This window comes from Convolutriloba macropyga, chromosome 3 (genome assembly GCF_964194025.1).
Source record: "Convolutriloba macropyga chromosome 3, txConMacr16.3, whole genome shotgun sequence".
In the NCBI taxonomy this organism is placed as follows: domain Eukaryota; kingdom Metazoa; phylum Xenacoelomorpha; order Acoela; family Convolutidae; genus Convolutriloba; species Convolutriloba macropyga.
Genome location: NC_134470.1, coordinates 905382 through 920252, shown reverse-complemented (window position 1 = coordinate 920252; position 14871 = coordinate 905382). Strand labels below are relative to the sequence as shown.

At 38.2% G+C, this 14871-nt stretch overlaps 1 protein-coding gene across 1 annotated transcript; it reads left to right on the top strand.

The window, feature by feature from the left end:
* The first annotated feature begins 7163 nt into the window (after positions 1-7163).
* LOC142335823 (uncharacterized) lies at positions 7164-13962 on the top strand. The gene is made up of 3 exons (XM_075384152.1): positions 7164-8065; positions 13386-13539; positions 13954-13962. Exons 1-3 carry the CDS (start codon positions 7164-7166, stop codon positions 13960-13962), a joined length of 1065 nt encoding a protein of 354 aa, XP_075240267.1.
* The last annotated feature ends 909 nt before the right edge of the window (positions 13963-14871 follow it).

Genomic DNA, 14871 nt, shown 5'->3' with positions numbered 1-14871 from the left:
GTTGCCAAAAGAAGCCACTTTGCCCCTCTTGTTGGTCTCAGTAGTCACCAGATAGAAGGAGAGAGTATTTTTGGTGTCAGTAGTTACCATAGTTGATGATCTTCAAAACTTAGTGTCAGCAGTTACAAGGGCGGAAGGAATTCTCAAAGTAAAGATTTCAAAAGTTTTTGAAAAGAAAACAAGAAGCAAGCAGTTCAATTTAAGAGGAAAGAAATTCAAACGAGCCCCAGTACAAGTCGAGTTGTCTTGTCTGCTTGTCTGTAGCTCACGTTGCCTATTCCCACCGCAATAAAAAAAACTTTTAAACATTTTCAACACAGGTACTAAGCAGTAGCAACCTCTAAGCATTTTTTTGTTCCTTTTTCTAAAAAGGGTTTGTCCTTGTAAAAGATTGTAACAAACAAAACTATTCAAGAGCCATACACTTATTATACTCATAAGGAAATCTTAATTTCCCCAAGTTTTAGCAATTATTTGGTCGTGTTTACTGAAATAACGAAACAAGCGCGCGCACACGGTTAATTTTCTTTTTTTAGATAAAACTAGCTAGATTTAGCATAAAAAAAACAATAGGATTCTTCTATTTTTCAGAAAAGTTGCGTCGTATTTTTAACAACAAAAACTGGGGCTGATTAGCCTCACAGTAACATAAACATTGTTTTACAAACTTTGAAATTTGCGTCGCTCCGGTTTCGAAGCCGTTTTTACCTTTTAGTACGAAAAAGACCAACAAGAGCAAGATGACAAAGAAGAACAGTCAAAGTTGTCAGTACGCGTTAAACAAATTCAAAATTACAGAGCTGAGTTTGAAAAGCAAGCTGGACCTCTTAAAAACTGCAATCGATCAGCGAAAGAGTTTCAGATCACTCACCCTGCTCATTAATAAAGCAAAAGCAAATGTGGACGAGCTGAAAACAACACTTGATGCCGTGTTAAAGAAAGTCCGAACTCAAGCAGCACTTCATCTGTCATGGAACGATATTCAAACCTTCTGTCACGTCTAGAGAAATTTGAACACGAAATTGACAGTTTAGATGACGATGGACTACTCCGCCAATCTTCAACTAGGATACGCGATGATATCAGTGTAACAACTCATACGACTGCCAGATATCCAACCCCACGGAGATGCTCACCATCAATAAACGAGATTCCAGAAGCAAGCAACCCAGAACTTTCATCATTTTGCAACAAAACACCACCTTTACCACCGAGACCGGAGAAACCATCACTGTTTATGTCTGAATGCCACAGAACCAAACCAATGTTGTCAAAGTTTTTCAATGGCAACAATGAGAATCCCGTTTCTATTGGAATGAGTACAGCAAGTTTATTCAGACCAATTAACATCGATAACACAGTTGATTCCAAAGCAGAAGTAAAACACTCGGATAAAAAATGTGCGAAACCTGAGACGACCGTCGCAAAAACTCCCGATCGTTTTGCTCTCAGTGATACAACGTTATCTGCTGTTGATAATTTTACAGTCAACCAGCAGCAGTTTAAAGCATGCTCACCGTCAATAAACGAGATTCCAGAAGCAAGCAACCCAGAACTTTCATCATTTTGCAACAAAACACCACCTTTACCACCGAGACCGGAGAAACCATCACTGTTTTTGTCTGAATGCCACAGAACCAAACCAATGTTGTCAAAGTTTTTCAATGGCAACAATGAGAATCCCGTTTCTATTGGAATGAGTACAGCAAGTTTATTCAGACCAATTAACATCGATAACACAGTTGATTCCAAAGCAGAAGTAAAACACTCGGATAAAAAATGTGCGAAACCTGAGACGACCGTCGCAAAAACTCCCGATCGTTTTGCTCTCAGTGATACAACGTTATCTGCTGTTGATAATTTTACAGTCAACCAGCAGCAGTTTAAAGCATGCTCACCGTCAATAAACGAGATTCCAGAAGCAAGCAACCCAGAACTTTCATCATTTTGCAACAAAACACCACCTTTACCACCGAGACCGGAGAAACCATCACTGTTTTTGTCTGAATGCCACAGAACCAAACCAATGTTGTCAAAGTTTTTCAATGGCAACAATGAGAATCCCGTTTCTATTGGAATGAGTACAGCAAGTTTATTCAGACCAATTAACATCGATAACACAGTTGATTCCAAAGCAGAAGTAAAACACTCGGATAAAAAATGTGCGAAACCTGAGACGACCGTCGCAAAAACTCCCGATCGTTTTGCTCTCAGTGATACAACGTTATCTGCTGTTGATAATTTTACAGTCAACCAGCAGCAGTTTAAAGCAGACAATGATTCAATCCAGCCGCTTGTTTTTGTAGGCACGCAAAATAACTTTCAAAACCGTTTTCCTCAGGAAAACCTTAATAATCAATTACAATCAAAAAACATGTTATCTGAATTTTCTCGAGATATCGGCGAGGAACAGTTTCAGACGCAAACGTTTGAACCAAAGGGCATGGGTTGTTCCCGATACCAAGGAACACATAATTCCCGCTTGAGGAATCCCAGTTCTGTCAAATATTACAGTCAAGAAAAAGCACCGAATCTAGATTTTGATCCGCAACAGACAAAACAACCAATTGAACTGAGTAACACAATGACAAACTTTAATCAGTTCTCCGAAAATTCCTGCCAAAACGCAAACAATTTTCAAACATCTAACGTATTTTATTTACCATTGCATAATAGACAGGAATCGAAAAACACAGAGAATAAAATTTTACCTGGAAACTTTACTCAATTCCAGCCACAGTCACAAGTCAATACCGTAGGCATTGAGCCTGTCAACCCACTCGGTGTTCAACAAATCGCCTGTTCAAAAACAATAACAGAAAGTGTTCCAATTGCTCCTTCAATCTCAACGTTTCCCCCAAAAGCAATGCCTTCAGTAGAGCAAAATCCCCACCCACAATTACCACCTTCATACCAATTTTCCAGCGTATTAAATCCAATATCAAATGAAAGGTTCAAAAACCCTTCATTTGAAATCAATTTTTTACCGTGGACCTCAAACACAGCTCCATATTGGCAGAATCCAACAAGTAAACACTCAATAAAGTTACCACCTCTTACAATTCAAAACTATAATGGCAACCCATTGAAGTACCACGAATGGATAAATAACCTTTTTTGCCTCGTACATAACAACACCACTATCGCCGACACACATCGTATCACCTACTTGCAAAATGCAGTTACTGGCAAAGCAAAAGATGTAATCCAAGCTTATTCGTGTGATCCTGCTTATTATAGCACAGCTTTAAACGAACTAATGTCATATTTTGGTGATCCTGCAATAGTGGTGAACGCCTTCATAAATCAATTGGAAAACTGGAAATCAACTAATGACTATAACAAGCAAAACTTTGTGGCCTTTGCTTTGTTCTTGAAACGTTAAGTGCAAGCTTTCCAATACCTGGGATACACAGCGGACCTACAGAGCTCAACACTTATGAAGAAAGCTAAAGAAAAAGTCCCGCATAACATCCTCCTCAAATGGACAGAGCACACCGTTACATCAATCGAAACACCAGCTACCTTAGTTGAATTTCAGAAATGGTTAGAAGTTCAAGCACATGTGCACGATAAGATAAACCGCGAAAACTTCCAGCAAAATAACCTTCGTAGAAACAACTTTAGTATCTCTGGAAATTTGCGATAATTACGCAAGAAATTCAGGTACCCAAAGTTCAGGCTTTCCAGCACAGCCGACGAACCGAAATCAGTCAACAACAATAAGCAGTAGCGGTACTGTCAAACCACCTAGCACTCCACCTTTTCCTCCCCTAAACAACGCAAACCAACCAAAGCGTTCTTGCGAAAAATGTCGAGGAAACCATATACTAGCGACCTGTCCCGATTACCAAAAATGCAGCCCGAGCCAGCGATTTGACATTGTAAGCAAGAGCAATCTTTGCTCGAACTGTTTGAGCAATAAACACAAGAAGCAAAACTGCCCATCAACAAAACGCTGCCAAACATGCAGCGGATACCACCACACAACACTGCATGACCCTGGTAAAATCATCAAACGTCCACCAGCTGCTTTTGCCACCAGCAATTCCACAGGTACAAGTGTTACAAATCAAGCAAATCAGCTTGTCAAACAGCAATTTGAACCAGGAAGTAACAACAACGCAAGCGCCTCATCCAAATCACAAAAGAGCCGCTACGGACAGTCTTTTGCAAACAAAAATCAGAATCAAATTCAGCGCGCTAATTTGAACAATGCCAACCAAAGTTTTAGCGTGAATCATCTACAGTCTACACCAAAAGAATGGTTCGAACAACTTCAACTTATCACAGTATCTTTTCTAAACGGCAAAAAAGCTTTCGATACGTACGCTCTGATCGATCCAGGAAGCCAATTTACTTTCTTACTTGACAAAATCACAGAGTTCCTTGCTCTTCCATGCGAAGATCAAGAAGCCACTACGCTTCAGTATCTTAACACAGAGCATGATATGCCACTTTCAAAAATTTCTGAACAAGTGACAGTTGCACCCTACAAAAATTTGGATCAAAAGTTTCAAATTACAACCATTTATAGGACTCCTTGTTTAAATGTCGCACCAGCTAATACATTTGAACTCAACCAGCTTTGCGATGCATTCAAAGAACTGCGTCACATTCACTTCCCAGAAATAGCTGAAGGTAAAATCGGTGCCCTTTCGGGAATAAACACTTTTGCTTACACACGTCCAGTTGAAGTCATCCCGGCAACTAAAAACCAGCCATTCGGCGTAAAGACAAAGCGTGGATGGACCCTAGCTGGAGAGTATGAAAGAGTGCAAAAGCAACCCAAACAACGATCTCACCAGCAGAAACAGTACGTGTACCGCGTATCACGAAGAAGCTCCGACGATCAGCCTCTCGATGAAATGCTTGAGCAATTCTGGAAAATTGAAGCCGAAGGAACTCAACCCGAGCGTGAATCTAAAAATCCCGTTGACAAGGAAGCCCTTGATATATTGAACAAAACAATCAGCTACCATGGTGAGAGGTACGAAATTGGACTGCCTTGGAAAAAACCATTGAGAATTGAAAAAAATTACTTTGCAGCTCTCAGCCAGCTGAAGTCTTCAGAAGCGACTCAGTATTGACCTCCAATTGAAAGAGTTGTATGAGCAAACTCTCACAACAGATCTTCAAAAATTTTATGTCAAGCCAGTTGAAATGCAGCAGCCAGAACCCGAGAAAATTTGGTATTTGCCTCATGACCCGGTGGTTAATCCAAACAAGCCCGGAAAAGTGCGCAGAGTAGCAAATGCTGCGGCCAAGTTTAGAGGACAATCTTTGAACTCCAATTTGATCACAGGACCAGATTTGCTGAACAACTTGGTAGGAATTCTTCTGAGATTTCGTGAAAACCCAGTTGCCATTCTCTCTGATATCGAAGGCATGTTCATGAGATAGCAATAAGGCATGAGGACCAATCTGCATTACGCTTTCTCTGGCCCAATGAAGAGATGGTTAACCAATACCAGTTCACCAGATTAATTTTTGGAGCAACCTGCTGCCCCTTTTGTGCAATTTTCGTTCTGAACGGTTGCGCAGAAGATAATGCAATTGAATTTCCAAAAGCAGTTAATGCAATAAAGAACCATTTTTATATGGACGACTATATCCATTCTTTGCCGTCTATAGAAGAAGCAATTGAAACCATTAACCAGACTAAAGATAGCCCTCATAAAGGTGGCTTTCGCTTGACAAAATTTGTGTCAAACAAACATGAAGCCCTAAGGTTCATTGAGCAAGAAGATCGAGATTAACTGAAAGAGATCAATAGCGTCCTCGGTCAGAAATGGAATACCAGAACTGACTGTTTTCTAATGAAGACATTAGAACAATTTCCCCGAAATGCAAGTGAATATACACAAAGGAATATGTTCAGCTTAGTATCAACAATTTTTGATCCCCTAGGAATTTTGTCCCCGCTCACAATTAGAATCAAAATGCTTTTACAACAAGTCTGGAAGCTAGGCAAGAAGTGGGATGAACCATTTCCAGAAGAACTTCATTCCAACCTACAAAAAGTGCTCGATAGTTACTTTGCAATGCCTGATATCGAAATCCCCAGATGGTTGAACTCCTATACGAATCAGGAAAATTATCACCATCTCCATGTCTTTGTTGACGCATCAACTGTTGCATTGGCAGCAGTTGCTTACATTCGCACCCAAAAACAAGACGAGATTTTTCAAACATCTTTTCTGCTTGGAAAATGCAAAGTTGCACCAATAAAACAAATTAGTGTGCCAAAATTAGAACTCGAAGCGGCCGTTTTAGGTACACGCCTCCGCACATTGATACGAACCGAAATGACATTAAAGTTTGAAAAAGTCTACATGTGGACCGATAGTCGTGTTGTCTTAGATTGGATCAGCTCAACTAAGAAACAAAACGTTTTCGTCTCGAATCGACTCGAAGAAATTAAGAAAACAACTGAAACTGATGAGTGGAATCATATCACAAGTAATATTAATCCAGCCGACCATGGAACGCGTGGCCTTGAGCCATCAGAAATCCCCACGAAATGACTTACAGCACCACAATTTTTGCAGAACATTGAAAGTTCTTGGAAAGATATGAAAAAGATTTCAACCGTGGGTGCCGTAACCAGAAAAACAAAAACACCAATCAAACCTGTTCTAGACCCGAACCGCTTTTCAACATGGAATAAGCTACTTTTAACCCTCGCAACTGTCTTCAATTTAATTTACAGAGCTAAGAAGAATCGTTCCAACAAAAGTCAATTCACAAAAGATGATGTCTGTTTATCTCACAATTTTCTGCTAAAATTGTCTCAAAACAATGCTTTCTCTTCAACAGTCAACGCATTAAAAAGAACACAAAAGTTAGACGCCAAGAGCAAATTGAGAAACTTGAATCCAATAATTGACCAAAACGGACTCCTACGATCTAGTGGCCGTCTCTTATTTGCTCCAACAGAATTGGAGATCGAAAAATGTCCAATAATTTTGGACGCAAAGGAAAAGATCGCTCGACTATACCTTGAACACGCTCACAGAATTTGTGCTCATCAAGCAACGGAACCGGTCAAAGCATTCGTGCAACAACGTTACTGCGTCATCGGACTGCGAAAAGCACTCCTATCAATGAAATACCGATGTTTTCTGTGTCGCCGTTTTGACACTCAGAATATACAACCAATAATGGCCCCACTTCCTGCATTCCGCTTCCCCACAGAAGAAACTAAATTTCCGTTTGCCAACACAGGACTGGACTTTTTTGGCCCGTTTTATATTGAGGACAAACAAGGCAAAATCGAGAAACATTATGGACTTATTTTTACATGCCTTGTTACGCGAGCAGTCCATTTAGAAACATGTCCAGATTTAAATACAGACACCTTCCTCAATGCATATCGACGACTCACCTGCCGAAGATGCCAACCTATTTTATTGTACAGCGATAACGGAAAAACATTTGTCGGCGCCTTCGAAGAGCTGAAGAAGTCGGTTAAGGCTTTAGACAAATACAAGATTTATAAAGCCCTAGCTCCAGTCAAAACCACATGGAAATTTAAACCACCATACGGCCCTCATTTCGGTGGCGCGTGGGAGCGATTAATTCAGAGCGCCAAGAGGACACTCTTAATCATTCTAGGATCTATGCGTCTCTCCTTCGACATCTTTGAGACAATAATGGTTGAAGTCGAAGCAATCCTGAATTCCAAACCCTTGACAAACGTTGCTGATCAGCCTGAAAACGAAGAAACACTCACTCCTAACCATTTCCCCATTCAACGCCCGTACAATTCCCTGCCACCCGGAATCTTTGGAGATCAACAGCCAGCTAGTTTCAGGAACTGGAAGCACGTGCAGCAGTTGATGAACCACGTGTGGCGGCGTTTGATTAAGGAGTACCTGCCGACATTACTCAAGAGACGTAAATGGACAGACAACAACCAGCCTCTTCTGAAAGTTGGAGATGTTATGTGGGTACTCAAAGACTTGACTCCGAGAGGAATCTGGCCCCTTGGAAGAGTTGTGGAAACATCCCCTGGACGATACGGCGAAGTAAGAGTTGCCAAAGTAAAAACGGCTTACGGCTCGTTCGTGCGTCCGGTCGCCGGCCGCTCACGGGTTTTTCTCCGTAGTTTTTTAAATTCAAATTTTTCGCACCGATCTTAGGCAACATCAGCTACATCCACCCCCTTTGATGTTATTACCCCTACAGGATTTTCATTTCCAATTATATAGGTTCAAGGATATCGGATCAAACGACAATCAAGATGATCTTCAACCCCTGCCCTCCTTCTTGGAGCATGTTCCCAATGACCTTGGGAACTCAAGAAAAGCTTGACATTTGCTGATGATTAAAACTACCGCCAAAAACCTGAGAGTCACTCTTTCCCAAAATCATCTGACAAGAAGTCGCAACCAAATAAGAGCAACCAAAAGTCTAGAATATATGTTTCATTACAGTTACCTTTAGTTTGGCACACTGTAACTAACCATCCAACTAAAATTTAATTCAATGTATGCAAAATTTTTGCATTGAAAACACCTTTTGAATAACTGCTTCAAAATTCGTTCGAGAGCAATTAAACAATCCTGAATATTTCTATTTCAGTTCTCAGAGCTTTTATACACACTGTTCTATACGGTCTGCGCAGTTTTCGTCATTTCTAACGGCATGAAACTTGTATATATTGTCAATCACCTGATTTGATTTTCGTTGAATGAAGTCATCAGGTTTCATTCAGTTATTGTCAAACTTCATCATGGCATTATAAGCTCACGGGAAAGTTTTGTATTTCTTGTTATATACAATTTTCACCTGTTTTTATAGAAGACAAAAAAGAGCTGACATTGAACTAAATCTCACTGAAAGATGTGTTAAGACTAATTGAAAGTTGTTGCGTGAGCATGATCAAGTTCAAAGGGTTAACTGAGGATAAAATTTCGTTTTTCAAATTTGTAGTCTATTATTTAAGGGATTGGAATGTTATGTGCGATATCATATTTTTCTGTTACTACAGTAATTTATGAAGGAATACGAAGCAATAAAAAAATTGCTAGGCATTAGCCATTTTTGTAAATGCAAAGTAACTTTAAATGCATAATAAAGTAACTTTAAATGTATAATAAAGAAACTTTAAATGTGTTTCAAAAAAATGACAGTCCGAATCTAACTAAAACGTCTTGTGGACTATTAAAGGACTGGTGGTCAATCGGTCTATCTTATTTCTTCAGTTGTTTCAATTCCCTGGAAGGCCACAAGCGTCTATCGTGGCCATTTTCCGGATATCTGTGGGCTAAGTTCTTAATCTATTCTCAACTCTCCCTCCTTTTGAATGCTCAGAATGTTTCGTACGTAATTGTACGCGAAACTTCATTAGGGCAAGAGAGTTTCATTCCAAGAAATCTAATAAGAGTCGCAGGACAGTTGTTAAATTTTTGGCTATGTTTTTTACGCAAGGATTTAAAGTTGAAATTCAATGCGCCAGATAAATTGTTCCCTTACTTTTTGTGTCACGGCTCTCGAGCTTCAAAAGATACAAGTATAGTAAATGGCAATTCCCATCCGTTGATTTAACTGCGAAGCAATATAAGTATAGTTCTTTGATTTTTTAATCATATCAACCAAGGAGGCTCAGTAATTTGCGTTTGCACATAACGATCTGACCCCGCTTATCCGCATTTTTGGCTCAATTGTCTACCAAATGAGAAAGAGATAGAAAACTTTCAAAAATATCATCTACTGATCAAAAACCAAAATTGAATAAAAAACTGCTTACAACTTAAAATCACTTAGAAATTGAATTGCCGAAATTGAATTGCCCCCCCGTTAGAAAAAGACCGGCTATTTTCCAAAACTGACAAACACCCACCCCCCTTTAGTACAAAATCTCCCCATCTGTGCTATATATTACCACAAAATTACTTGGCCTACAGTTAAGATAGCCAAATATCAGTTTCCACTGGCGCTAGAAAAAGGCTGACGTACCTAAATATAAAATTGAGAAAATGGGAATATTGCTTTCTGATTGGCTGATTGGTCAACAAATTCTCCATATTTTAAAATAGGATATGAATGTTAAAGCAAAATTTCTCAGAAAACGGGATGAGCTGAAAGAGAATTATATTTTTCGGGGCAAACTGGTCTCACGTTTGGTTGTGATAGATTCATATCAAGTTCCGCGGGCCGCTGAGGCATGGCCATGGCCCGCGAGGCATGGCCAGATGCGGTAAAAAATCCAGGCTATGTCAAATTTAGGCTAATTGAACGCATAAAGGTACAGTGTTTTAATTTTCTCAGCCAATCACCTTCGTTGAAATTTCTACATTTTGGTACGTCTATTATTCTGTAAGCGGCCATGCCGCTCATGCGCTGTGGGATGTAATCCGGAAAGAGCGGGTTGGTTACCGCGGCAAAGCGCGCCCACCGAACGACCAGTTGGATATTCTTTTCGGGCTGCATTCCAATTCGGCTAATTTTCATAGCATAGTATATTTTGCTGTAATGAGTTTAACATAGTAAGCCCATACATTGAAGGTTATACGTCGTCTCTGATTGGTTAATAAATCTCTCGCCAAACTTCTGTTCAAGATTGCAGTCCCTTTTTGCAAAAAGGGGGGGAATTGATGAAAAGATCCAAATAAACGTTTAAAATGATTTTCATACCTTCCTCAATGGTGTATTTCTAACATGGCAAATTTCAATCCCAGTTTTTAACAAGATTTGCTTATTCTGAAAAGCATCCAAATTAGCCAAATGTCGAAAATAAGTCACGATAACACAAAAATTTGCCAAAAATTTGACAAAAAACGACCGGAAAAAGCAAAAATTTAACCCAACAAATATCAAAAACAGCTCAGGAAAGGGTAACAATTAGCTGACAAATTGTCGAGAACAGATCTGGAAAACGGTTTAATCTATAATTCCGACCCTATTAAAACGATTGAGACGGGACCGTAGCTTAATTCGGAAGAACTTCTTATCCGAACTTTTTTCAATTTTAGAATTGTATGAAGACTTCCTCAAGAATGAAAAAGGGAATAAGCCCCGCATTTACAGTTGCCAAATAATTATATAGGCTTTGAGTTCAGTAGAGAAAAGCTATTCCAAGAAAATCTGTTCATTGCAGATAAGAAAAAGTTTTCTGCTTTCCGAGAAAAGGTTCGAATTTCCACAATTTAAACCTCGTCTTGGTAAAAAAAAATTTGAGTATAAACCTGCAAACCACATACAAAATTTACATCTTTTTCTTAAAAATTATACTCATGAAAATGCTTACATTTCGTTGAATACTAACCTTAAGTTTCAACAGCATGAGATTGTGACATTGAGAACAATTGAAGACAGATTGTTCATTTATTTTAAGCATTCAGTTCAACCGTAAATAAATAATTTCATTGAGTTTAAACATTAGCCTATCATTCAAGTTTTAATTAAAAATAAAATTTGATCACAAAGCCTAATAAACATTAATTTTTTACTGTTTTCAAGTTAAACAGACAAAATGAACAAAATTTAACAGTTTGATTTCAATTTCCATGCAAAATTAGACTAAAGTTGAGCTTACAAAATTTATATTCCTTGTAATTTCTAGCCCTCCCGATGTTATAGAAAAACTAATTTAATTTGACCTCTTGCTCCACTTTGCGCGCAAATCAAGTTACTATTTTGAACGCGTTTAATAAATTAATAAATTGAAAAATTTTCACAGTTTTTGAATTTGCGCACTCATTTCGCTTTATCGCCTACTGACCTCCAAAAAGCACACCAGTTGCTTTAGCTGATATGAAATTGAGATTGTTACGCGTGACTCTTCTATCATACTTTCATGTTTCAGCAGCGCGTAATTTCGAATCTCTCAAAATTTTCGTTGTGATTTCAATTTGCCATAACATTTAGAGGTCGAACCTAATAACCAACGCATTTTTGTTTAACATTTTGCTGAGGATTTTTTTAAACTAAAACAACAAGAATTTCAGTTTTCTGAGAAACGAGAACTTACTTTGCTCTGTACTCTGGTTGTGAACTTGTCGGACAATGGGCTCGGTTTGGATTTAGACAATATGATTTTAAAATGTAATTGGCAGTGGGATTTCACATGAGACCCAACAAATGGCAGTAGAGTACTGATACTTGGTAAGCCTTGTTCTGAAAAAATTTTCCGACAACTACAGTCTATGAGTGCGCAAATTCAAAAAGTATGAAAATATTTCAATTTATTAATTTACTAAACGCATTCAAAATAGTAACTTGATTTGCGCGCAAAGTGGAGCAAAAGGTCAAATTATTTTGGTTTTTTCTATAACATGGGGAGGGCTAGAAAATACAAGGAATATAAATTTTGCAAGCTCAAATTTAGTCTAATTTTGCATGGAAATTGAAATCAAACAGTTAAATTTTGTTCATTTTGTCTGTTTAACTTGAAAACAGTAAAAATTTAATGTTTATTAGGCTTTGTGATCAAATTTTATTTCTGAATTAAAACTTGAATGTTAGGCTAATGTTTAAACTCAATAAAATTATTTATTTACGGTTGACCTGAATACTTAAAATAAATGAACAATCTGTCTTCAATTGTTATCGATGTCACAATCTCATGCTGTTGAAACTTAAGGTTAGTATTCAACGAAATGTAAGCATTTTGATGAGTATGATTTTTAAGAAAAAGATGTAAATTTTGTATGTGGTTTGCAGGTTTATACTCAAATTTATTTTACCAAGACGAGGTTTAAATTGTGGAAATTCGAACCTTTTCTCGGAAAGCAGAAAACCTTTTCTTATCTGCAATGAACAGATTTTTTGGAATAGCTTTTCTCTACTGAACTCAAAGCCTATGTAATTATTTGGCAACTGTAAATGTGGGGCTTATTCCCTTTTTCATTCTTGAGGAAGTCTTCATACAATTCTAAAATTGAAAAAAGTTCGGATCAGAAGTTCTTCCGAATTAAGCTACGGTCCCGTCACAATCGTTTTAATAGGGTCGGAGATATAGATTTAAGCGTTTTCCAGATCTGTTCTTGGCAATTTGTCAGCTAATTGTTACCCTTTCCTGAGCTGTTTTTGATATTTGTTGGGTTAAATTTTTGCGTTTTCCGGTCGTTTTTCGTCAAATTTTTGGCAAATTTTTGTGTTATCGTGACTTATTTTCGACAATTGGCTAATTTGGATACTTTTCAGAATAAGCAAATCTTGTTAAAAACTGGGATTGAAGTTTGCCATGTTAGAAATACACCATTGAGGAAGGTATGAAAATCATTTTAAACGGTTATTTGGATCTTTTCATCAATTTCCCCCCTTTTTGCAAAAAGGGGGTGCAATCTTGAACAGAAGTTTGGCGAGATATTTATTAACCAACCAGAGACGACGTATAACCTTCCATGTATGGGCTTACTATGTTAAACTCATTACAGCAAAATATACTATGCTAAGAAAATTAGCCGAATTGGAATGCAGCCCGAAAAGAATATCCAACTGGTCGATCGGTGGGCGCACTTCGCCGCGGTAACCAACCCGTTCTTTCCGGATTACATCCCACAGCGCATGAGCGGCATGGCCGCTTACAGAGTAATAGACGTACCAAAATGTAGAAATTTCAACGAATGTGATTGGTTGAGAAAATTAAAACACTGTACCTTTATGCGTTCAATTAGCCTAAATTTGACATAGCCTGGATTTTTTGCCGCATCTGGCCATGCCTCGCGGGCCATGGCCAAGCCTCAGCGGCCCGTGGGACTTGATATGAATCTATCACAACCGAACGTAAGACCAGTTTGGCCCGAAAAATATAATTCTCTTTCAGCTCATCCCGTTTTCTGAGAAATTTTGCTTTAACATTCATATCTATTTTAAAATATGGAGAATTTGTTGACCAATCAGCCAATCAGAAAGCAATATTCCCATTTTCTCAATTGTATATTTAGGTACGTCTGCCTTTTTCTAGCGCCAATGGAAACTGATATTTGGCTATCTTAACTGTAGGCCAAGTAATTTTGTGGTAATGTATAGCACAGATGGGGCGATTTTGTACTAAAGGGGGGTGGGTGTTTGTCAGTTTTGGAAAATAGCCGGTCTTTTTCTAACGGGGGGGGGGGCAATTCAATTTCAGCAATTCAATTTCTAAGTGATTTTAAGTTGTAAGCAGTTTTTTATTCAATTTTGGTTTTTGATCAGTAGATGATATTTTTGAAAGTTTTCTATCTCTTCCTCATTTAGTAGACAATTGAGCCAAAAATGCGGATAAGCGGGGTCAGATCGTTATGTGCAAACGCAAATTACTGAGCCTCCTTGGTTGATATGATTAAAAAATCAAAGAACTATACTTATATTGCTTCGCAGTTAAATCAACGGATGGGAATTGCCATTTACTATACTTGTATCTTTTGAAGCTCGAGAGCCGTGACACAAAAAGTAAGGGAACAATTTATCTGGCGCATTGAATTTCAACTTAAAATCATTGCGTCGAACATAGCCAAAAATTTAACAATTGTCCTGCGACTCTTATTAGATTTCTTGGAATGAAACTCTCTAGCCCTAAGGAAGTTTCGCGTACAATTACGTACGAAACATTCTGAGCATTCAAAAGGAGGGAGAGTGGAGAATAGATTAAGAACTTAGCCCGCAAATATCCGGAAAATAGCCGCGATAGACGCTTGTGGCCTTCCAGGGAATTGAAACAACTGAAGAAATAAGATAGACCGATTGACCACCAGTCCTTTAATAGTCCACAAGACTTTTTAGTTAGATTCGGACAGTCATTTTTTTGAAACACATTTAAAGTTTCTTTATTATACATTTAAAGTTACTTTATTATGCATTTAAAGTTACTTTATTGTGCATTTAAAGTTAAAGTTACTTTATTATGCATTTAAAGTTACTTTGTGTTTACAAAAATGGCTA

Excerpts from the sequence above, each read along its gene's own strand:
- LOC142335823 (XM_075384152.1), top strand. The coding sequence starts at position 7,164 with ATGGCCCCACTTCCTGCATTCCGCTTCCCCACAGAAGAAACTAAATTT. Across the intron at positions 8,066-13,385 it reads GTAAAAACGGCTTACGGCTC|CAAAATATACTATGCTAAGA; the intron begins GTTCGTGCGTCC and ends AACTCATTACAG.